At 40.6% G+C, this 26,212-nt stretch overlaps 1 protein-coding gene across 4 annotated transcripts in view; it reads right to left on the bottom strand.

Moving 5' to 3' along the window:
• RALYL (RALY RNA binding protein like) overlaps positions 1-26,212 on the bottom strand; it is a 147,958-nt gene that overhangs the window by 23,298 nt on the left and 98,448 nt on the right. For 3 of the 4 annotated variants that reach the window (XM_063129883.1, XM_063129881.1, XM_063129882.1), the window contains exons 2-4: positions 15,592-15,667; positions 10,562-10,594; positions 1,311-1,358 (exon numbers count right to left, since the gene is read on the bottom strand). In XM_063129883.1, coding sequence (XP_062985953.1) covers positions 1,311-1,358; positions 10,562-10,594; positions 15,592-15,667 — 157 coding nt within the window. The remainder of the gene's footprint in view (positions 1-1,310; positions 1,359-10,561; positions 10,595-15,591; positions 15,668-26,212) is intronic. The other variant, XM_063129880.1, reaches the window with a different exon arrangement.

The following is a 26,212-nucleotide window of genomic DNA, read 5'->3' as shown; positions in this document are numbered from 1 at the left end:
GAGTCCTAACTTTAATCCTCGCATGTTCAGGCAGATGCTTGAACAGAGCTTTAAACGGGAGTAAATCCCATTACAAGTAGTAGGACTTGCTTGTGAGTAAAAATGCAGAGGTATGAGCTGTAAATGATTATGGTCATTTGAACAAAGTCAATCAATTATTCTTAATTCAGCTCCAGAGGTAAGTAAACAGCAGCCATAGACAAACGGGTCAAAAATCCAAGGGGATATTAGAGGGGGTTGGGTCAATTTTCCATTAATACGTTTTGCTTCCTGAAGTGCCTTGGAATTGGTCCCCAAACAAAGCAATGAGCGATGAAGGATAGTTTTGAGAGAGGGCTAGGTCTGATCATGTCATGATCATAGTCCGTCTAAAATCTGAAAAAAATACCTCTAAATTCTATCCTTGACAATAATTGTTCTTGACCAGATTTCTGGGTGTTCTCCTACTCCCCAGCAGACCATGACATTCCTGAACATGAAATATGTGGCTCTTGGCTTTACATTACAGAAATAGAATACATATTAATGGGTTGCACGGTGGTAGATATCAATGACGCTCGTGGAAGATACTAGCATGAACAATACAGAACTGCTGTATCTAAAAAATATTCGAGTCTGAATTCTAAAACAGCATATGGCAGAGAGGAAAATTCAGGAATGAGCATCCAGGGTTATATCTAGCATATCCCCTAATAGTTCAGAAACATGAAACTCATAAAGCATTTTGAGCAGTGTGAGAATGTCATCCTAGCCACCTGAATAATTGTCTACTGTTCTTCCACTGGGCAACCTGTTCCTATATGTTGGCTTTAATAGCAGTAGTATCTTAACTGCTGCAGCTGAGGCGCAATCCTATGAGAAGAGCAAGGAAGAGCCACTTGGCTGTGTTCAAAAAAATCCTTCCCTTCTCATCCTTAAAAAATGGATGGCTATTGTGCAGAAGCTATAGCTCCTGCACACTTCAGAGACCCGGCACTCTGTCTTCAATAGTGGCACAAAGTCCCTTGCCCAACAGAGATGAGCAGCATGTTACCCTGGAACAAATCACTGGGACTTGCCCATGAGTACTCCAGCAGGTGAAGCCATGCTATCTATTAACACACAACAACACCCCAAAATGGAGCCATACTCCTGATGCTTTATGCTCTGAACACAAACAGAAACCAGAAAGACAACAGTCACAAATAAGCAATAAAAATAAATTAAGTCCTTTGAGAAAACAAATGCAAACTTTTTCTGAACTACTTATGTGATGATATATAGGGAGTGTGATTTATGTATCCAAGGACAGAAATCAAAGCTACACATACCGATTGTAGAAATCATCTCTGTAGTAATCATAATCAAAGACATAGCCACTGCAGAAAGAACAGAAAATTCACATAAGCTGAAACAAGTGGCAAACCGCATTACCTGAAAAATAACTTCATGTAATTTATGAAATTACAATGCTAATTTAGATCCATATCTTTGGAGCTTGTTTCTTCTTAGTTACCTTTATTAAATATTGTTTGTATGTTGACAACTGGGTCTTTGGGATTGCTGAGTCTTTGGGATTTCTCTAAAAATGTAGGGATTGCAATATATAAAGAAAACGTTGTTTTAAATCTTATTAAAAATAAATAAAGCCCAGACCTATCAATGCACATGTTGTTCATATATGCGAGTCAGTGTGGTACAGTGGTTAGAGTATTAGGCTAGGACTGTGACATCTAGGTTTAAATATTTATTCAGTCATGAAGCTCAAGGAGTAAATTTTGCCCAGTTACCTTTTTTCTGCCTAATCTACCTCTTTGGGTATTTTTGAGGATAGAATGGGAGGAACCATGTACACAGCCAGGGCCTCCTTAGAAGAAGCATGGGATAACACAGCAGCAACGAGAACACATTCAAAGAATCCAGGAGCACCCCAGTCCTATATAACCTTAGCTGTAATAGCACACAGATGGAAGCCAATAAATGGGCATGGCTCTAATAGGATACAACCCTATATAAGCTATTTTATACATGCTTCCTTAATGCTTTAGTGGATCTTTATAAGGAAACTCTTTTCAACAAATGAAGCATTACCAAATAAAAACCTACAATAATTATCATCCCTAAACACAATGACAGCCTCCTCTTTTGTCTCTTACACTTTAGTCATTGTGCATGATTATGCACATATGTAAAGGACTCCGTGAGGATCACCGACACGAAAGCTATTAATTTATTTGCAGAGGTGCAGAGCGTTGCTAACATTATTACTTTGCTATATGACGAAGAGTTGCAATTAGCCCAGAATTAATATTTAAGTCTTTTATGTTCCTTTATGAAGGAAGGAAAAGACAATTTCTTTATTCAACTGAAAACAGACCTACTTCAGGCAAACCTCTCATCTGGAGTAAAAGGGATTTCATCCACATGGAGCACATCAAGGACTACTGAGCTTGAACCAGGAACTTCAGATCATAAGATGGGGTCTAACTTAGTGAGTTCCCTGCATGCACTATGTACTCAGGTTTCAGAGCCTATTTCAGGTGCAGAAGGGGGTAGGGATAGACAATGCCAGCTCCTTAGACTAGATCCAGCAGGTTATAGGCTCCTTCCAACTCTATTCTATGATTCTATGTCAAAATCAACACATTGATCCCATATAGATAATACATATAGTCCTTTGATGATGATATACAGAGTAGGTAGGGGTGGATGAACCTGTCAAGCTCAATTTCACTTAGGTTCCCCATTTTTTCCACCACAAAGTTCATCCTGTTTCCACATCAGATTGTGATTTTTAAAAAAATGCTGCCCAAACATTTTGATGTATTTTCTTGCACATTTCTCAAAATATACACATTTTTGGCACATTTTTTCAAATGCGCATTTTTTTCCCCAAACTGCAGGGCAAATTTCAGAAAATTTGAAGCATGATTAAATTCTGTACCTACAGGGTTGAACAGAAGTATGGAGAAAGGACAAACGGGGGCAGTAGATCTTAAGTTACTAGGTTCCAAATAGTTTAGGGCCTTAAAAGTAACAATGAATTGAGCCTGGAAATGAATTGGCAGCCAACACAGATCAAACAGGACTGGACTTAGGTGCTTTCTCTGACCCATCTTAGATAATTGCCTGGCAGTGGACTTTTGGACTGACTGAAGCTTCTGGACACTTTTTAAGGGCATTCCCATGTATAATACATTATAATAGTTTGGTCTAGAGGTTACAAGAGCACGTACAATGTATTCATCATCTCTTCTATGTAGGTAATAATAGAGGCAACCAAAGGTATATATGTTTATATTATACTTACACACAGTATCTTAAAAGGCTTCAATTGCAACAGCAAGCTCCCCTGGACAATACCAGTCGGCACATCATTAACAAGAGTCTACTGAATCAAGTTACCCTCATAATTTCTCAGAACAGCCTACAGCAAACTATCCTATATCCCCTAAACTGCATGAAAGAATTGAAACTGTTAGCCTCTTCTTCTCACTTGTGATATGCTTATTTTACCTCTCGTATTTTCTGCTTTCTCCCAGGAAGAGACTATTATAATCAATACTGCCCTTAGAGGTCTGTCATACTTTTGTGAATACTTTGCACACCATGACAGGTTTATAGCCTATAAAGTACAAACGAGAATATGAAATGCATCCTTCTATGAAAGCTACATGGAGCCAAATGATGTTCCGAAGACAATCACTTTGGTAATAGCTTTGTTCTCGATAAAGAGTAGAGTTTGCAGTAGAACTAAGCTTTGTGCGCTACCTACCAAATGGCACCACCAGAAAGAGAGAGAGGGAAATAGTTTGCCTTAAGGGAGTAGCGAAAGGTAACATTGCCCGTGAAGTCTGAGGCCATTTCTACACCTGCCTTTTCCCCCCGGGATCGTCCCGGGATCATCTCTGTGCATCCAAATGACACAAAGGGGATCCAGGAGCAGGCAGGGACAATCCCTCCATTTTCCTGGGATAATCCTTAGGTGCAGAAAGGGTCTGAGTCTGCTGAACATACAAGGAATTCCTCTCACAGTATCAGTGTTGTCTGATATTGTGGGATGCAAATCTCTATTTTTCCTTCCATTCTTCTGAGGTAGAAAGTATGGCATGTTATATCTATACAAATGATAGCAGGCCTGCAGTACACAGGACAAAATTACACATACTTCAAAAAAAGAAAAAGCTCTCGTTAACATATACACGCCCACAGCTCCTATTAATACCAGCATTAACAACAGGGCAAATATCAGCAATGGAGACAACTTTAATTGGGGGCCCAGCTGATGACCCAAATTGTAGTCATGCAACACCAGAATTTTCTACATGAGGCATTCATTGTGTGCTCATCATTCCCTATTGTTTACAGGAAAATGCTGCATTTAATTGCAAAAGTGAAAGAAAGTGCTATTTCCTCTTGTGCATTTGCACTATTCTGCTATACCAAAGTGCCACCTAGAGGTTATGTAGTGGAAAAACAAGAAAGCAAATGTTCCTTATGTAGTGCTTGGATCTCAATTTTGTGATGAAACCAAAAGTAGTTACAGGGGATTAAGAGCTTCATGTAGAAAATCTCACCAGCACCAGCACCTTACAACCCAGTCAGGATCCAAAGTCAACCCCAGACGAGCCAGCAGGAAAAGAGAAACTTCTTTATCACCTGTCTCTATTTTCAACATCAAAGAAAGCTGTTGCTAGAGAATTCAGAAGGCTTTCTCAGAAACCGCAGTGAAATGAATGCAAATTGTTCTAGAACAGGTCTTTTTTCTTCTTCATTAAGCCAAAAGAAGCAAGTGTGTAATTGCAGAAGTCTGTTTAGGCCTTAAGCAATTTTTACGCAGCCAAAACACCAAATAAAACAGATGAGAATCTTTCATTAGTAATGATGACTCTCATCATGCTCCTTAATAAAATAATAAGAAGGAACAGGTTGTACTAATTAAGTTGCAGAAATGTAATGGAATCAACTCTCCCATGTCACTAGAAAGAGACTTAAACACCAAATCCTAACCAGTCCTAAGGTTATTTTATCACCACCATCAGAGCATTCCTTTCTTTTTAACTGTATTTTCCAGTGAAGTGAATTTTCAGTGACAATTATTAGGGACAAGCCTTTCAGCTACTCTCTAATTGCTCACTGTGGTAGACATGGCTCCATTAATAATATCATTAATGGTACAACGTGTGAACTGTTCAATAGATGTCCTTAGTTTACTATATGCAAAGGATATGATCCTGCAGCATGAAAGCCTTTTTCAGATGTCATGAGCTTCTATAACACATGTGCATGTTGTGGGGAGTGGGTTTCCCTTCACGCATTCTAACAAATGCACATAGGTTTGGAGAGGATGCTGCCCCCCGCAATGGCTCTTTCTGTCAAAGACATAAGAACATAAGAAGAGCCATGCTGGATCAGACCAAGGGTCCATCTAGGCCAGCACTCTGTTCACACAGTGGCCAAACAGCCATCGGCCAGGGACCAACAAGGCAGGACATGGTGCAACAGCACCCTTCCACCCATGTTCCCCAGCAACTGGTGAACACAGGCTTACTCCCTTGAATAGTGGAGATAGTACATAACAATCAGGGCTGGTAGCCATTGATAGCCTTCGTCTCCAAGAATTTATCCAACCCCCTTTTAATGCCATCCAAATGGGTGGCCATCACTACATCTTGTGGTAGTGGGTTCCATAATTTAACTATGCACTGTGTGAAGAAGTACTTCCTTTTATTTGTCCTGAAACTCCCACCAGTCAGTTTCATGGGATGACCTTGGGTTCTTGTATTTTGAGAGAGGGAGAAAAATGTCTCTCTCTCCACATTCTCCACAGCATGCATAATTTTGTACACCTCTATCATGTCTCCCCTTAGCCTCCTTTTTTCCAAGCTAAACAATTCCAGTTGATGTAACCTTCCCTCATTGGGGAGATGCTCCAGCCCCTTAATCATTTTAGTTGCCCTAGTCATAGAAGCCCATAATGTCTGAAAATGACTTTTGTGTTATGGGAGAGTCTGACTGCTACCAGGAGCTCCAATTCTATCCTTCCTTTCCCCATTGGTAAAGTCTAATGCAAGGATAGGCAACTGGTGTCTCTCCAGATATATTTTTTTGCCAATGACTCCCATAAGCCCTAGCCAGCATAGCCAAATGTGAAAGATGGTAGTTGTAGGCCAAAACATCTGGAGCACCACAAATAATCCAACTCTACTCTAGTGTAAGATATGGGCAGGTTGTTTTCACCTACTGGTCAAAAAGGAATTAATTTGTTTAGATTTTTTTTTTTAAGACTGAGCCAGCTTTAGAGCAAAAGCTGTCTTCCAGGATAGATGCCTGGTTAAGGCCTGTGTGAATAGAGAACAAAAATCAAACCAAGTTATTACTTCACATGGCTGGCAGAGTTTTGTTATATCCAGTAATACCAAGATTGTGATGCGATGTCACCATGTTGTGTATTTTTCTGCCCCCATAAGCAGCAAGTAATGAAGTGGAGCACAGGGTTGGGTCACAACTTGCAGTATGGTGACATAACATACGTTGCATTAATAGATGTTCCTGGGGTGGGGAAAACAAGGGGACACAGTGGCAGCCACAAGTCTTCCATTATATCAAGTTTTGTCCTTCAGCTGCATAAATCCCAGGGTGAAAGTGATCTGCACGTGTACAGGATTAGAGCTAAATCTCGTTCAAAACCGTAACTCTGAATCTCCAAGTACACAGGTCTTATCTAGTCTTATTACGACCATAGATACTTTGCTTAGAACATAACCATCACTGGATAGTTCTGTGACAGAAACATTTCATGCTGAAACACAGATGGAGATTTAGGACAGATGGCTGGCAGCAACGTCACCAAGAATATGGAGTTATTATATTGCTAGTAGAAATTAAAACAACAATTCGATCAGCAGAATTTATTTTATTATTTATTTATTTATTTATTTTATTACATTTATATACCGCCCCCCAGCCGAAGCTCTCTGGGCGGTTTACAACAATTAAAAATAGTAGACATTAAAAGTATACAAAATTTTTTAAAAACATAGAATGACACCATTGGATGCAACCCTAAATGATACACACAAAAACAGGTTTTAGCCGTAACAGAATGCAAGCTGATAATAAAAACAAAGTTAAAGGCAAAGATATGTACAAAATTTAATACAGAACAGATAAATTAAAAATAACAATGTTTTTACATAGGAGCACTTGTGGTTCCAAATTTTATATCCAATGTAAAACCATAGGCTTTTTGTTACATGGTATGCTACAGTTGAGGCTTGACTGGAATTGAAACATTTTACTTGTGTATACTGATTATTTACTTGAGAAAAATATAAAGCAGTTAGCCCCATTTGATAAAATTCTTATGTGCATACAAGCCTAGACATTTGGCCACTGAAGAAGACTTTCTGGTTGAAACATGCACGGCCACTTGAAAGAAAGCACTATTTTAATAATTTATTGGATGTAAAATTTGGAACCACAAGTACTCCTATGTAAAAATATTGTTATTTTTAATTTATCTGTTTTGTATTAATGTTTGTATTATTATTATTATTATTATTATTATTATTATTATTATTATTATTATTATTATTAATTGCATTTTTATACCGCCCAATAGCCGAAGCTCCCTGGGCATATCTTTGCCCTTAACTTTGTTTTTACCACCTGAAATGCTAAATGATGCATACATCTAAGTTGCAAACTTTTCTGGAATCATCTTAATGCTCATGCAAAAACTCATATGAGCTAAGTCTACATTGGACATTGAGCTGACTTCCTTGAACTAAGGGGAAAATGTTTTTAAATGATATTTTAACCAACTTTAATTTGACACACCCACCCTGCTGCATCTGCTAGATACATTTGTCTTCTGTTTTTTTTCATTCTTAAACAGTTATTTTGAGGTCTTCATCAGAATCAGAATATATATATATATATATATATATATATATATATATATGTGTGTGTGTGTGTGTGTATAAAAACTCCCACTCTGTCTCTACCGTTAATTGCAGTCTTTCTGTATTTCTAACCAATCTGACAACCTAGAGCTTTCACAAAGCTAAACTGGAGGATTATTTTTAGTGATCCTGGCTCAGCCTTTCCACTTAAAATCTACTGAGATATCTTCGAAGCATCTGTTGCTCAGAGGTTGACCCTCAGGGGAGAGCTATTGCGTGTTTGAAGTGTGAATTCTTACCAAGTGAAGTTATAGGCCAAACAGGCATTACTTTAAATCTGTATCTAGGAGCTATGTCTCTCTCCCCTCTCCATTTTTACTGGAGCGCTCCCTATCTGGATGTTAAAAGCTCCCCAAACCCATACATTAAGGTCCCAATTTAGATGAAGACTCTGCATCTACTTTCGAGTAAAAATGAAAATAAAAAGGCGTAGTTGCTAGATACGTAGTTAAAATAATGTCTGTTTTGCTCCCAAGATTGCAGGTGGTCAGGCTTCTTAGTAAACCTAATTCATGAAGGCCTTAGCTAGACCAGGCTATATCCTGTCATGAACCCCGGGATCGTCCCTGTGCGTCCAGATGACACACAGGGGCTAACGGGATCAGGGAGAGATCATCCCTCCCTTGCCCTGAGATACAGCCCTCCCCTTTGGGCCTGCTCTTTCCGCAGTCTCGGGCTGAGCCCGAGATCGCAGTGCATGCGGCCCATTTCTGTGGGTTTACCTGGCTCCGTGATTACTTGTGTGGAGCCGGGAGCCGCGCATGGGGTGCAGCGCCCCTCAGGAGCACTGTGCCTATCGAGGTAGGGTGGGGGGAGCAGGGAAAGTAGTTAATTTTTTTTTAAAAAAAACTTACCTTTGCGCACAACCGTTTGTGCGCTCTGTCTACTTTAAAAAATAAAAAGATGGGCGCGACGCCTCTCTTCCTGAGGTCGTTGCACCTTACGTGTAAACGGGGGTGAGATCTCGTGTTAATCTCCCCTAGAACAAACGGTAGGTCTAGCTAAGGCCGAAGTGCCCCCTGCTCTTCCTGTCGTTATTGGGAGTGAAATGCAATGGAGTCCTGGGTCAGTTCTGGAAACTACCCAACTAGAACTTGGATTTTCAGCCTGAAATCCTCCCTACTTTGCTATAATTTTATAGAGTATTCATGATCTCTTTAGAATGTCCTTTACTGCTCATAAAATATATTTATGCTGCACCAGATCCCTCAGTTCAAATCTGTCTCTTCTCCTGCTCCCTCAAAAAGGTTTTCCTTTTCTTTTTTGGATTCTGAGCAGGGTTTATTAACATATCTTGGATTCTGAGCAGGGTTTATTAACTTATCTTTGTCTATCATTTTGTTCTCCGATGTGCATGAAATGTAACCTTTTACGTTGTATATTTTCTCGCCTTTAAGCAGAATTGCTCTTTACATGCAAAAATGGGCCACTTCATGACATGAAACAACTTAGCGCAACTTGTTCTAATTGGGAAGAATTTCAGTCCATTTCATAAAAAGAAACAACACCTCTCCACATAATGGTTTTATTAAACAAGACAAAAGAAAACAATGCAACACAAATGTTTTGAAAGGATCCAGGAACTTAGAGAACTGTCAAACTAATGTTTGTGCCATGAAAATCCAAATATTATCAAGGCTACGTGTCTTTGTGTGGTAGGAACACCATAAGTTAGAGCTGAATTGTTGGATGTGCATGACTGCTTCTGCATGGGGTAACATGACAATATACATCAAATAAATGCACCAGAGCATCCCAATTTGCTATGATGGAGCTCTTGCATCTAGAGCTGCTCCATTCATTTAAATAGAGAGAAAAAACCTGGATTCTCTATTCAAATGACTGGGGTAGCGTTCACATACAAGAGCTCAACCAGAGCAGCTTGAGATGCTGTGGTGACTTGCTGTTGGTATCTGGGTGGGGAGGGGGCGGAATGGGGCAAACATTGAAGGCGTCATGCTTGCATTGTCGCTCTTGAACCTAGAAAAAACCGGTGAGTCATACTAGCACGATGTGAAATCTTACTTCACACGCCGTTCAGAGAAAAGCACAAGCAGAAAAATAGCTTTGGGTAACAGCATATATACAGGGAAGAGAGGAGGCAATAATATAACCAACCAAGAGAGGGGAAAGTGATCCCATGCTCTGTTGCCTTTTTTCATTAAGAAGAATATCCACACTAATATTTTAAGGTCACAAAAGGAAAAAAAGAGTTAGTTAGAAGATGTGTCTTATGAGTTTATGGCTAATAAAAGTTAATGAAACTAGGGGGTATTCCTTTTCATTTTCAGTAAGTCAGAGAAAAGACCAGGCCAGTACTAATATCATTTAGGCTGCAGCTGGGAGTACTGATAAATAAACCATAATATCAGTCCTTTTTATAATTACACCTACCCACTGAACAAGGCAATCATTGGAAATAGAACTGCACCAGTTATGTGTAGCTGAATAAGTTCTGAGACCTCAGCCGATGTACCTGGTGGATTTTGTGATTATTTCAGAATTTTAATGAGCTCCACAGGAAAGCGAGGGTGATATTAGAAATTCTGAATGTTGTCACATGTTGTTAAGTAACCAGTGAAAATTACAGTACTCAGCGAAAGATTCTTACTTACCCGACTGACAGGAAAGGCTCCTTTGTTTCAAGTCTGTTAATAAAATATTGAAATGGTTAAATGTATTAAAAATACATAGCTAACATACTGCACAAGACTTACATTGTATGCCCTAGTCTAGACGATAATGGCGCTGGCTTTACAGGGTGGCAAGATCGGGCATCTGCCAGGGCCCAAAGCCTGGCTAAAGGCCCACTGCCCCAACAGCACCACCACCCTCACTGCGGATAGAGCACCTGAGAAACTTAAGAGTGACCTGGTTCTCATGTCACAACAACCCATGGTTTGTTTAAACCATGGGCTGCTGTGAATGAAGTGTGTTAGTTCTCACCTATGCATTGTTCCTTCTGCAGCTTGATGGAGCTAATCAATCCAAGGATGCCCAGTCCCTTCTTGTCAATGATGCACAAACAGGGAATTGTTTGCATGGTTTAACCATGGATTCCAACTCTAGGTCACATGTCACGGACAACAAGCGAGGGACAGGGTTCCTTGGGTTGTTTAGCGTTGCCTGGCTGCAGCTGGAGCAATCAAGTGGCCAGAACCAACATGCCTATTCGCTCCCGCTTCATTCACAACAACCCATGTTTTAAACAAACCATGGGTTGTTGTTGTGACATGTGAACTGGATCATCATGAGAGAAATGTTTGTTTGCGCACTGCATCTCTTCCAGTTTAAGGCACCCGACAGAAGCTGCATAGTTGCAAAATCTTTGAGCCAGCAGCAAGGCCCCCTTTCAAACTGTGGTTTAGTGATTAGAGTGCTGGACTAGGACTGAGCAGACCCGGGTTCAAATCTGCACCCAGCCATGAAGGGTTACTTTGCCAGTCTAACCTATCTCACAAGATCATTGTAAAAATAAAATGGGAGGTGGGCGGAAACTGTGTTTCCGGTCATGAGCTCCTTGGAACTCTTCAGAGGGAAAGCAGGATGAAAATGTAATAAATAAATAATTTTGTTTTTATAACAAAGTCTAGTAGAAGCAAACTGATTAATTTTTTTGCAACCAAAAGGTAGGACTTCAGTATTCTGATAAAAGATGCAATTGGGCGTCTGCTTCTTTGAGGGGGGGAAAGTTGGGTGTGTGATCCCTGTGGATAAAGCACTGCAATTAAAAATCTGTTTGAAATCCATTCTCAAGAATTTGCTCAAGATACAACTGCCCTCAATTTGACCTTCTCTTAGTATATTTAACTAAATGGTTTTAGGTGATTTGTAGTGATTCAGTAAATTACTTCAAAGCATTTCAGGCAACAGAAGAAAGCAATTATCCATTGGCCTTTCATTTAAATTGCTCTTTAAATTAGTAACTAAATGAAACTAAAATAGAGATGTTAAGACTGCAACACTAAATGGGAAAGATTATGCCCTAATGATGGTATTTATTCACATGTTACCGCATTGCAATTCAGCAACCAAAAATGTTCAGGGTGATTCCCCATGAAGAACAGAGCTTTCCGTTTTTGTCCTGCTGGGAAAAAACACACCATTGCACATTGCATACTTGAAACCAATTGGTTTTTAAATTCATTTGGTGAAGAAACTCACAACATCATTCCAAAACAATAGTTGTGACTGTGCTACTCTCTGTATAAAGAACAACAGTATGAATTTAAGTCTAGACATTAACTCTGCTGACTGGGGATGGTGGGAGTTGTATTCCATCACATCTGGAGGGCACCGAGTTGGGGAAAGGAGTTCTAGACTAAGCACTGCAGCTCCCCCAAATCATGCAAATAGGCCTTTAAGGGCTCAACCCTATGCCTGCTTAGACAGAAAAATGTCCTACAACTCCCAGCATGCCCCAGTCAATATGGCCGACTGGAGCATGTTTGGAGTTGTAGGGCTTTTTTCTGTCTAAACATCCATAGGATTGTGTCCTCAGTTTAATAAGCAAATGCAATAAGCAACTGGCTCTTTACATTTTATAGTTAATTGGTTTTCTTAATGAAAAGTAGGGATTTTGGAAAAATTTGAGATGGACTAAAATGAGTTTGGATTTCTAAGAATCTGTCCTGCGGAATCTGTTATGGACTGGCCTCTCCTGGCCGCACAGAGTCTGTGGACTTCCATATATATATATATATACACACACACACACACACACACACACATACATATTCTTGAAATGTATGTAAATTCATTCACAAGAAAATACGTGGGTTTCTGCTGAGAAATATGCCATGATGGAAAATATACGCTGGAAAAAGTCAAATGGAATGTGGAACAATATGCTAAATGTTACGTACTAACATAAATTATGCAAATTGTTGCAAACTTTCTTACGGAATTATTTGCATATTTTCCACATAATGGGGAAAAAATCGAACCTGTACTTGAACCGACACCGGGACAAATGACACTGCACAATTCATGAAACACATGCGGGATGGATTTCCCAAAATTTGCACCTCCCTAATGAAAGCTGTTGGGCCAGCTATGCCTCAGCATTCGAATGAGACACTTGAGGGTAGAAATGCATGTCCTGCAACCCCTCATGTACTGAAACTCCAAATGGCACTCTGCCTCAGCATTTCAAGATACTCAAATCATTGCCCTAGTGACTCACTTCCTAAGTAGCTCTCAAGCGATTGGCCAGGGGTTTGCCATGCTGCACCACCACCACCAGGGTAATTGTTAAAGTGGGACAACAGTTGATTTGACCAGGTGGATCAGGTGAGCTGAGGAGCCCAATATAGTATTGGCTGGCCTGATACAGCTGTTGCTTTCTCAGTCTAAGAGTGTCTTCAGACAAGCGTTTTATCGCATACTCATGGCTGCACACTCAGGGATCTTCACGGGTCATTTTGATGACACAGCGATCCTCCTGCACATCTCCCGCTTCCCGCTTCTTCTTCTATTGTTTTTCACGCTATAAAATAAGACCTAGAAAATCTGTTTCTTCTTGGCTCTGATGATAATTGGCACCATTTCCTGCTGTGTGCAGCAGAAGCTGCACTATAAAAATGTCCACTGAAGGGGCCACGTGGTCACTACTTGCTTCCTCTTTCTTCCCCATGTGAAGAAAGAGGAAGCTGCTCATCACTACTGTGGGAGAAAAGCAGGAGGCAAAGTGACGGTAGGGAAACACGATTCCCCGTCTGAAAATGCTCAAACTCGTTACTCAACTTGCCTTACAGATGTCTGTGCCTTATCCTGCCTACCACACCCTTTGGAGCCTGACCATCTGACTACAGACCTGCCTCCATCCCTCTGATCACTGTTGGGTGCTTTGCAGTATGACTGTTGCCTGACCTGACTATACACCTGCCTCTGGGCTCTCTGACATTCGTTCACTACTCTGGGATCATGACTTTGCCTTACGTGGACTGTGTACTTGCCCTTGGGTTCTTCCAACTGACTGCTTTAAGATTTGACTTTGCGGGACCTTGACAGCAAGGGGGCATCAGGAGAGGGTGATTTGCATCAGAGCAGCTGCTGGTAGGCGTGGAAGGGTGGAGTGAGGCGTAGCGCTTCCCCCACCCATCACTTCCACCTTGCAATTCCCCTCTCACGATCTGGTGTTTCAGAACATGTCTGTGAATATTCTAAAAATAAAGTACGGTGCCAATCAATAATCTCATTTTACTTTAATTTTTGTGCTCTGGACACCTGCACTTGAAGAAGATAAGATTTGGAAGATTTCACCTTTTAAACAACAGTTTTGCCTATCTGATGTCTTTCAATGGATCAGATCAATAAGCACTGAGATCAACAGTGATGGTATGGGAAAATATATGTCTAGCTGTCATCTTTAAGCACCACTCTTCTAACATCAGTAATTATTTGGATAAAGCTGATGCCAGCTGACCTTTTTATACCCTGTATCAAGAAATAATACCAAAGTCATTATGCATCAAGAAGCTGTAATGAGCCCATCAGAGTCAGCTTAGCAAAATGGTGTTGACCGTTCAATTGCAAACAACCAATGGCACATTATTACATGCATATTTGCAATCAGGAGCAGTAGAAAGGTGCCTCCCGCACATCTCTTAAGATAGACACTTCATGTTCTTATCCCTCATTTCTCTGCTAATATTCACAAGCAACTCAGCAGATTATGCATTGAGCTGGCAATTCATATTTATCTCACAATTTGCTATAATAAACTCATTTTGGGAGTATGATGCCTGCATTAAGCCAAGAATATATTGCGTAACAGTGCACACTTTCATAATAATAATTGTCATTATAAGGATAATAGCCAAGATACGAGGAGCTGCCTAGGCTCATGTAAGGAGCTTGTACTAATTTAGTGGAATGTTTTACTTCTGCTAAGAGGTCCAGCAGAATGTTTGCACTACTCCTGTTTTTCTCCTGGAATAGATCGTCCATGGCCGAAGTCATCAGTGCCAAACCCAAACTGGAAATCAGATTGAAATGTCCCTAGATAGTTGGTGTTACCAAGAGTGTTGGGAGTCACATGACAACCACCTGCTTGAGCACCTTTGGCACCTGTCACATCTTAAAAGTTGTGGTCACCAAGAATCTGATTCATATGGGGACTGGTGGAATATCTGGTGCCAGCCTGCTTATCTCTTAGTAATACAAAGGAATATGTCCTATTAGAAAGAAAGGATATTGCCAATGGTTTAATATAAGAACAGTTGCCTAGAGGACAACAGTGTACACACTGACTGACTAAAAGGGGTCCCAACAAGCCCCAGATGTTTTAGAATGATGTGGTGGGAGTCTTTGCAGTTTTATCAATCCCTTTTATTTACTTTCTATGCATTCATAGATCAGTTGTAGGGTATTGACTGCAGGTGAAAACCTGTCCCAGTAATTGGTAGGGGGAAAAGACAACAGAGTGAATGTTAAGATGGAGGTATTGGACTGAGGCCCAGCTGAAGCTTCACAGGGAATGGGTGATAGAGTTGCCACTTTTTGTCCTAGCAAGGTTGCTGTGCCAAGGGACTACTTGGTAGTCAGATACTCAAGGAAGATGGAATCTTTCACTATCCATAGGGAACAGTCTCCAAATCCCCACAAACTGTTCCTAGATATTGTAATGAGCAGATCAACCTACCTATAGAGAGCTGAAAGTGGCCGCTTGTTTCCAGGCTTAGGTCTGTATGGTTTTGGCTCTCCTGCCATGTTGATGTCTGAAAGTAAACATAATGCATACCTAAATTAAAATATAGTGCTCAAAGAGAGAGGGAGGGAAAGAGAGAGGGGAGGGGGGGAGAGAGAGAGATTACATACAATAATCTTCTAAATAAGGGAGTAGCCTTGTTCAGAAGTCACCTTAAACCATGGCTTTAACCATGGTGAATAAGGCAAAAAGCCTTATTCACTGTGGTTAGAGCCATGGTTTAAGGTGTCTTCTGAATAGGGCCAACAACTATACATAGAATTGCAATGTGTTCTTCACTGCTTGTAAATGAGGCAAAAAAAAATGCTCCTCAAAATTCTACCTGTCTCCCTACTAGCTCTTTGCTACTTTTTGACCACTTCATTCATTTATCAGGTCTTAATTTCCTTCCTCCCCATTCATAGCAACATTAGGAAACTGCCTTAAACCAGGTCAGATTGTTCGTCCAAGTAGCCCAGTTATATCTACTCCAACTAGCCGTGGTTAGCTAGGGTGTAAGGCAGAGGTCATTAACACCACACACTACCTGATCCTTTCCATGAGATCCAGGGATTGAACCCAGGACTCTAACGTGTATAAAGCTGCCTTAAATGGAGTAGGACCATTGGTCCATCAAACTCAGTATAGTATATAGCCCTGTTGAGATGTCTGCCTGAATGGGAAGGCTTAAAATGGGTACAGACATAGGGTGGGGCACACTGGCCCGGCTCCCTACATCTCTGGGCGCACCACCCCTGCCCCCTCAGTTCAGGTCTTGCCATGTTGAGCCAGCAAGGTCTGAATGTAAATAGAAATTTCAGTGCAAGTGGGAACCTGCATCTGAAGCATCTTGTGGAAACGTCTTCCCAAATGTTTGTCCCTATATCACTCTCACTGTGTTTCTCACAGCCCATTTCTAAACTGCACCACAGCTTTGCACACCAGCTACTGCTATTGGCTGCTGCTTCAGCTGAAAAAGTAGTGCTGATCCATCCTTGTTACACTGGGCAACATCCTAGCTTGTATCACAATGCTGTGGCAACATGACTATTCAGAACTTTGAACTCTGTCCTTTCCACACATTATGCCGCTATGTTTGAGACGATAGTGTTGGACTATTGCTTTTTCTTACTGACGAGTCTCAGCACATTTCATTCTAAATGCAAAAGGAACCATTTCTGCAACTCTTGACTTTTATGTTACCCTCACAGACAAATTTGTCTCTCGGCAAAAATGCATTGAGATGCTTGTTATGTGGGTAATATTTGTTTCAATAAAGCAACATCACCATGAGATTTCTGAGCTTGTTTTTATGATTTGCCACACCGCACTCTGCAGTTTTAAGATAAATGTGTTATTAAACCAAAGGTCAAACCTCTTTAAATATGTACCTGAGATGCTTTCAAAAGTATCTGTTTAAAGGAAAATAATAACAACAGCGGATAATTCTCTCAGCATTGCAGAAAATGGTTGTGAGATGTTATTACCTGTGCAATTCTGCCGTCTGTATTTTTGAGATTGCAAAGGAAATTTCATCCTGTGACCTTTTATTATAATTGCATTTTTCCACAATATTTTAATATGGCAATTTTAAGGTCAGTGATTTTTACCATATGACAGTCTGAAGTAAGGCTATATGTTGAGGGGGGGGAGAGAAATGCAATATTTATGAAATTATCTTGGGGAGAAAACTCCCTACGGTCATAACATTAATCTCCATATTCTTCTTCTCTGTCATTCTTTTCCATTCATAGATGTTTTACCAGGTCACTACATTCTTAGACATTTTAACATTAAAGGATTCTCTGGCATTTTCCTGTCTTTTAGGGACACACCCGTGCTATTTTGATGTCTGTTTCTTGCGGCTTGATAGACTTTGGTATGTAAAACTGAATATGTTGATTCACTGTCTCCTTGACCTAGCCAAAGAGCGCATAACAAAAAAACAATTCCCCAAGAAAACAGAACAGCAGAGTTGCTCAGGCTCATTAACTCGTACTTCCCAAAGGCTGTAACGGAGTGATTGAGTGAGTATTATTGTGCTGCAATAGTGAGTTCTTAAATAGTCACATTGGCTTTCAGTCCATTTCTGGACTCAATTCAAAGTACTGTTTTTGACCAACAAAGCCCTAAATGGCTTCCTACTAGAAACATATTCAGGCTGAACAAGTGAAAGGATCTTGTTAGAATGCATGAAGTACTCCCATCCCGAAATGCTAATGCATATGTTTGCTCCATGTAGCAAATATAAGGTTCAGGGATTATTTTCACTGAGAAGAGAGAATCAGAATGGGGATGGAGAAACGGTTATGCCCCATTCCTGCAGCCATAAGAACATAAGAAGAGCCCTGCTGGATCAGACCAAGGGTCCATCTAGTTCAGCACTCTGTTCACAGAGTGGCCAGCCTGCTGTCAACCAGTGACCCACAAGCAGGACATGATGAAACAGCAACCTCCCACCCATGTTCCCCAGCAGGCGCTATTAAACTTTTAAAGAACTGCAGGCGATCAGATCACAATATTTATGCCATTGGGTATAGTTTGGCCCTATGGTGGGGAGCAATTATTGCTGTCTCACAATTACTGGCATTCAATGGAGGATATTTTTGTCTTTGATAACACTCATCCCCTACAGGTGAGCAGAATTTTTTTGGGGAAAACGGGGAAACATTTAATCCTTGTCTCCTGCAGTGCCGTGGTCCTGATCAGAATCAGGACCACATACACTTACACTATAGTACATAAAAAAGATAACCCTGAGCTACACATGGTTAGTTCTCCTTGTAGTTTGGCTCTTCGGAAGATAAGAATTTTGTGCACTGAAAACTATTGTAGCCATTATTATTATTATTATTATTATTATTGAATAATAAAAGCACAAAAATTATAACAGCAAACAAGGTTTATATTACATTAAAAGGAGTTTAATATACCCTTTCTCTTAAGATAGAAATGAAGAGACTATTGATTCTAAATACGACTAATGACTTGGTAAAGGAAACTTACGAGCTCAAATGGGGTTGGGGTGAGGAAGGTAGGAAGGATTCTAGCTCGATGTGTGCACTTTCTGGTTGTTACGGGCTCTGATCCAAGGAAGGTACTTATCAGAAATTGACCACACACAAAAAATCAAATTAACTGTCATTGCTAGTAAAATATTGAACGAATGTCTTTTCTGAGTCACATAATGCACTTTCCATGGTAGCATAAAAATAATTTGATGACATGGCTTGCTATTGTATTTGCATTCTCTCTCCTTCTGGAAGTAATTAGAAACCTTCTGTATTTTTTTTTGTTGTTGTTGCTTACAGAGATGACAGCTATTGTTAATGCCGCACACAATAAAAAGCATGGTTTGAATTGTATAGGAAATCATTTGTTTGGCTACCTCTCCTATTAAATGCTCCCTAAAGAAATGAAATGGAACAGTTATGTGAAATACAGTTCTTAACTCTGCTGGTATGATTTCTTTTTTCCACCCCAAGGAATTCCCTTTCATTCATTACCTACAGGAAAATAAATCAATTTCGTAAATAACTTGACTAAGCAGATCTTGTACAATTATAAATATGTATCACACACACACATGCAAATAATAGACACGGGCATATATGCAGATATATCACAGTAAGACCTAATATTTATTTGTAATTACAATGATTTGTATCCTGCCTTTCAAGACACAAATCCTTCTAAGCCGGCTTACTAGTAAGATCAAAATGCATTTTTAAAAACCCACAATAACCAATTTCAAATCATCAGAAACCTTCCTACAAAGCAGCTGGTGCTGGATGGCTCCAGAGAAGGCAATGGTTCAGCTGCTGCCGGTTTTGAGGCATTCTTTGCCTGCCTGCCTTTCTCCCTTGGGTTCCTTCTTCTTTGTCAAGGCTCAGCTTCAGCACTGCAGTGGGCCTTGTAGTTTATAGCCAAGATTAAATTAGAAGTAGTCTGGAAGGGTCTGGGCCTTTTTCAGGCTGTGGAATGTCAGAATCTCTGTGTGTGTATCACTGTCAATGTTCGCAGAGCCAGGGAGAGTCACCCTACTCTCCCCGTCCACCTGCTGGCTCATCCTTGGCAAAGAAGCTCTCCCGGAGAACTTGACAGAGTTGGGGGTGGGGTTTGCAGAACAGTTGCCCAGGTTGAAGTGTCATCACTGGAGAACTGAGCAGTGATGCCTGTTTATGGCCTTGCTGAAAGGCCAAAAGTCCTTGTCTGTCAAGGGGTCTGGAGAAGCTTTCCCCCCTTTTAAGCTGATGCAAAGGTGAGGAGCCTTTGCTTGGAACATCTCGTTCTCATTGCATGAAACCCACTCTGTTTGGATCCATCATTGCTGCACCTCTGGAGGCACTCTGTACTTGGACTCTCTCATCAGAATTTTGGATTACTAAGGACTCACCGTGAAAAGTACTGTAAGACTTTTCTCATTTGCTGTGGATTATGTGCCTTTGTTTGTCATCAGCTCAGTGTACCGGCAGACTGGGTTTGATCCATGACTTTTGAACTTTCCTCTGCCTGGACTCATGCAGCACGGAATTATCAGTGCGAGAGCAGTGGCATGAAACTCCTTGCATCTGTGGGTTTACCCTTCCCTAGGTCTTGATAGGTCATGACCATGTAGCCTGAAGTTACCAAAGAAAGATTCAAAGTTGGACTAACCCTCTGTGAGAGAGGTTTTGTTTAGGCCTTTCAAGAATTTACCCCTTTGTCTGAGAGATCATTCCAGGAATTATTCCCACTCCTTGTCTGGGGTTTGAAATCCCTTGTATGGATTGTCTGGGTTGGGTTACACCAGGAATCCCGAGACCCTTCTCTTGTGTTCAGGGCTGTGGAAATAGCAATGTGGAAACCACACAGATGAGGATCTCAGTCACAGTCATAATGATTAGCTTTTGACTGTTCTGGAATGTCTTAGAGCTTATAACTACTGACCAGCAGCTATAGGATTTCTAAAGTGTGTAACGGCTAAGCTTTTGCCATGAGATTTCCTGCAATTCGGTGTTCCATCAGAGTTTCTCAAAATGTGTTATTGCCTGAGAGACCAGAAACCTGACATTCTGGGAGATGGAAGATGGTGGAATGCTCTCTGCAGGAAAGCTCACTTGGGAGGGAGCCTCAGCCTAACTTAGGTGTTATTTCTGTACCTTTTTATTTCCCTGAACTTTTAAATCCTCTGTACGTTCCTTTCATGTTTCTTAAAGTTTGTTTTAATTCCCGATGACTCCTTTTATATTGTTCCTTTATATTTTGGTGTTTTAGTGTTTTTGTTTTATTGTAATGTTAACTTCTTGTAAATTGTTCTAGGAACCTGTTGAAGGATGGGATATACATTAAATCAAATAAATAACTGGAGCTCCTGTCTTATCTCAATTGTTTTCTTAGACCAATGAGTTGATTGCCTGCTTTTATTCTTTTTAAAACCCATTGGGCAGGATTCAATGCTGTTGTTTCACTGACAGAAGCAGTTTTTAGTAGAACCAGGAGAGGGAAGCGGTTCTGTTCATAGAACCACAGCCCCCACCCCATTTGCACACCCCAAAAATTGGCTCTGAAGGGTTGGGAAACCCCACAGGGCACTTTTCAGGGTGGCGTGGAAGTCTGCAGAGAGGAGGAAAGAGGAGCAAAGTCCCATTGCACTAGCAAAAGTCCATTCTTATGACTCTGGATTTAACCCTTCAGTTCTTCAATTTGTTTTCCAACTAAACATAACACACAGTGAATATTGACTCTGGCTAGCTATTCTTACCATTTTAGGAACCCAGTAGAAGGTGTCATAAAATTCTGATATTTAACAATAAACAGAAGCTTCTGGGTAACTATCAAGTGGGATAATCTTTTCCATTATGTATGAGTAAATACTGACATTTTCGAAGGAGTGGAAAATCTCCAAATCAAGGCAGACGATATAACTCTTTTAAACATTTATTATTACATCTCAGTAGTTTCCAAACGTCTTTTTCTAAATGGCAAGAGCACAAGCACATTCCAGCAATGGCAGAGGCAGGTTCAATTGGGTGGGAGGGAACAGCAGGCAATAGCTCGGTAAAGAAGAACTTCACTGGAACCAATACATCCCAACGCATTGATGGGGTTGGCCCTTCACTTTCTCTGTGTATTTATACACAAAAGTAAAGGACAGCCACAAAATTAATCTACCATGATCTTACATTCTTTCTTTTCTTTTTTAAAATGTTTTTCTAGAGTAAATATTATGAAAAAATAATCCTGTTGCATTCACTGGGCTAAATGCCATTGTTTTCACAAAAAACTCAAGGCTGAGCTATCGGACGACAAAGAGAGGCATTAATCTGCCAAAGGTAATTTCAAAGGGGACAGTTTTATCCGGCATATTATTTACAAGCAAACCGTGTGCCATATCTCAATAACAAATAAACGCCTGTTTCTTGCTTGTTATTCATTTTCTTCTTGACACTAAATTCTAGGTGTGCACTGCACATACATTTGGCTGCTCAGAAGCAATCTTGGTAAAATTAATGGGAATATCCACAAGTGAATAATGTAAAATGACCACTAGGTTGAATTTAGCAATTAACAGTTTCCTACTAAAGATAGTAGATTTAACACATATCAAGTCTGAAAATAGGGATAGCCAGAAATGGAGAGAAAGCTAAGGCTGCAATTTTTCCCCTTTTTACTGCATTCATTTGCAGTCAGGTGGGTTCAGAAAGCTTGTTTCTTAAATAGTATGTATTTCTGTATATTATTATTAATAATAATAAATTTATTTCTTGCCTGCCTCTCCATTTTGATCGAGGCGCGGAACAACAATAAACTATAAAATACATAATACTCAATTAAAACATAATATACATTGTTAAAAACATCCTAAAAAACATCCTAAAAAACATTTTAAAAACATCTTAAAATTCCACTGAATAGGCCTGCTGGAAGAGATCAGTCTTTGTGATCCTGCTACCTGTCCAGACATCTCTCCAGTCCAAAACCGACTTCTTAGGTCCAAACTGCAGCTTGCGGCCACCCTGGATGGATCACCTGGCTACTGACCTTGGCTCAACCTCTGATGCTGCTGATCCTCAAGTAACTGCAGCAGATCGGAGCTACTTCTCCATGGGTTCTTCCTACGCCACTCAAGTTGTGTATGTATGATAAAATTCTACAAGTGCGGTGTGTGTGTGGGGATGATAAGGTTTCCTCCCACAAAATCATCTCCCTTCTATAGGAAAATGCAGTATTCTGTCACCCAATGTAACTATCAAGAAGTTCTACATAAGATAACAGTCATTTTTACAGAAAGACGTATAGACAATAATTTGAGTTTTATTGCTCAAAGGTCCCCCCCCCCCCCGGTCTTTCAAAATAAGCATCAGTTTTGCAAAAGAAAATATGCTCATCCCTAAACTAATTAGCACTGTGAATCAATTTTTTTTTTAAAAAAAAAAAAGACGACATGGGTTTTACAACTGTGGAAGGTACAATTTACTATTGACCCACTGCTTTGCAATTGCATGTGAAGGAAGAACAATAAAGCCTGACAACCTGACAAGAGCAGAAAATTGACTATGGTGCCAAGAATGAAATAAAGCCAGTTAAGCACAAGTATCATCTTTCTACATAACAGTGATGAAAGGGGGACAAAACTGTGGAGGAAAGAGAGGAAAGCTGTGATGAACTTGGCTGTTCATGATTATTATGACTGTTACCATTATTAATATTTGGCCGGTTTCATCTGACTGACTCCAGTTCGAAAATATAAAACTCCATTTAGGAGACAGAAAGGTCTATGAATCTACCATGTTAGGCATTGATGGTCAAGATGTGTGTACCACCTAATGTTTTATCCTCTATGGGCATGGCTAGATGAGAGGGGTTGAGGGGGATCTTGCGATTTTATGATTGCAAGATCATCTCCCCTCATCTACACGTGGCGTGCGACGTCCCAGGAGGAAGAGGACGTCACGGCCACCATTTTGTTTGTTTTTTTAAATCGGAGAACGCAGGAGTGCTGCTGCGCAAAATGTGAGTTCTTAAAACAAAACAAAAACCCCCTCCTGCTCACCCCACCCCACCCCTGATGGGCACAGAGCTCCTGAGGACCTCCGTGCCCCATGCAACTGTGGGCCACATGTCCTGAGGTCTCGGGATCATCTCGAGACTGAGGGGGAAAATTGAAATAAAAAGGTAGGGCAATATCCTGGGCCAAGGGAGGAATCGTCCCTCCCTGCTCCCACGATGCCCTGTGCATCATGTAAATGCACAGGGACGATCCCGGGATGATCCCCAGGATATCACCCTGTCTAGACATGCCCAAAGTCTCATCTATTGCTTTATGTCTTATTAACTTCCTATATAGTTCTGTATAGAAAGGCTGCAGACCACATTCCCTTCCCATCCCTGTAGACTTTTACTCAGTTAAGAGATTTTACCACCCTACAAGATGTGGTTACCCACCATCTTGTATGATGTCTCACACAGAACTGTGATCCAGGTGTGGAGGTTCCTTCTCGGAACTTCAGGTCAATGCTTCTATCCACCTATTTTCTCATTTCTATCTGACAGAGGGCAGTTCTTACTAGGCTTTCTGCACTTCGAGGCTCAGGAGAACAGCGCTGGTAGGCATGGCATGACAATACAGTTTACAGTGGATTGAATCAGGTGATACTTCATCTGGCCGCTTCCTTATTTATGGTAGGAAGTGTGAGCAGAACAGTACCTACTTCTTTGCCTACCAGAATACTTGCCCTATCGCAAATGCCCCAGCCAATGAGGCGTATATACATACAATCCAACGTACAGCAGCTTAGATTGCATCATCAATTCCCTGATTTTATCTGGAAAATTGACTACATAAAATCGATCTAGATATATAGGTCCAATTCGAAGGTTACACTCCAGCTTGAATAGCCAGAGGTGTTGGGAAAGGGGTAAGTGGCCTGGGTAGGCATCAAGGTAATCTGTGCTCTTGATCCTGTTTGGAATTACACCTAAGGGAGCGACCAAAGTATCATCCAGTTTGACCCAGTGTCTTTGATCTGTGACTCCTTACTTCGAACTGCAAATTAAGCATTTGATAGTTCTCGACTCAAATATTAAAGAAAAAAAACAGTTTCTGTTATTAATTTTGCAGGAATAATGAATATATATCAGGGATGGGCAGACTTCAGAATTGATGGATCTGTTTTGTTTTTTATTAGAATCTCAAGATCCACGCATTAGAGCCAGATGCAAAATGGTGGCTGAGCAGAGCTTCTGTACACTAAGAATTAAAAACCAGGATGCCTTTGAGCACATGCTCAATCCAAGAACATTTTTTTCTTTACCAGAAATGACCTCACAGTCCACATGGAGAGACTTGCCTGGTTTCCTCCCAAGCTTTATTAGAGTTGTTAGTGTGTGTGTGTGCTTTTAATTGTTTGTATTGTTAAACCACTGGGAGTCAGAAACACTTGCTGATCTATTGCAAATCACCCTGAGATCTATCATAGAATAGTAAAGAATGGGCCTATAAGGCCATCAAGTCCAACCCCTTGCTCAATGCAGGAATTCACCCTAAAGCATACCTGAATGATGGTTGTCCAGCTGCCTCTTGAAGGCCTCTAGTGTGGGAGAGCCCACAACCGCCCTAGGTAACTGGTTCCGTTGTCATACTGCTCTAACACTCAGGAAGTTTTTCCTGATGTCCAGCCGGAATCTGGCTTCCAGTAATTTGAGCCCATTATTCCGTGTCCTGCACTCTAGGAGGATGGAGAAGAGATCCTGGCCCTCCTCTGTGTGACAACCTTTTAAGTATTTGAAGAGTGCTATCATGTCTCCCCTCCATCTTCTCTTCTCCAAGCTAAACATGGCCAGTTGTTTCAGTCTCTCCTCATAGGGCTTTGTTTCCAGACCCCTGATCATCCTGGTTGCCCTCCTCTGAACAAGCTCCAGCTTGTCTGCGTCCTTCTTGAATTGTGGAGGCCAGAACTGGACGCAATACTCTAGATGAGGCCTAACCAGGGCTGAATAGAGAGGAACCAGTACCTCACGCGATTTGGAAGCTATACTTCTGTTAATGCAGCCCAAAATATCATTTGCCTTTCTTGGAGCCATATCGCACTGTTGGCTCCTATTCAGCTTGTGATCTACACAATTCCAAGATCTTTCTCATTTGTAGTATTGTTGAGCCAAGTAGATCCTATTCTACTTTCTGCCCACTCCTGGTATTTTTTAAATATTATCTACCCCAGGTATTGTCAAGTATGTCTTCACATGAATAGTAGGGTGGCCAGGTGCCCTATTTTACAAAGGACTGTCCTCTATCTGAAGGTGTCCTGTATTTGAAGAGCTATCCAGTCCAGATTCAATTGAAAGATGAAACCCCTAAAACAGCATACGTTGCACATCAATAGCACTTGGACAGGAGATTGAACACAGGTCAACTGGTCATAGTCATCCACACTATGTTCTGAATTTCTATTTAAATTATAAAAATGATTTCTAAATTTGCACCTACAGATATAATTAGCATATGTAAATTTTATGCAATTCTCTATCCTCTTTTGTCTTCTTTTTTGGTGATGCATTTCTTTCTGAGAGGCAATTCATAAGCATAATGAATAGA

The sequence above is a fragment of the Elgaria multicarinata genome, chromosome 7 (genome assembly GCF_023053635.1).
Source record: "Elgaria multicarinata webbii isolate HBS135686 ecotype San Diego chromosome 7, rElgMul1.1.pri, whole genome shotgun sequence".
NCBI classification, from domain to species: Eukaryota; Metazoa; Chordata; class Lepidosauria; order Squamata; family Anguidae; genus Elgaria; species Elgaria multicarinata.
This window is presented reverse-complemented; position numbering and strand designations above follow the sequence as displayed.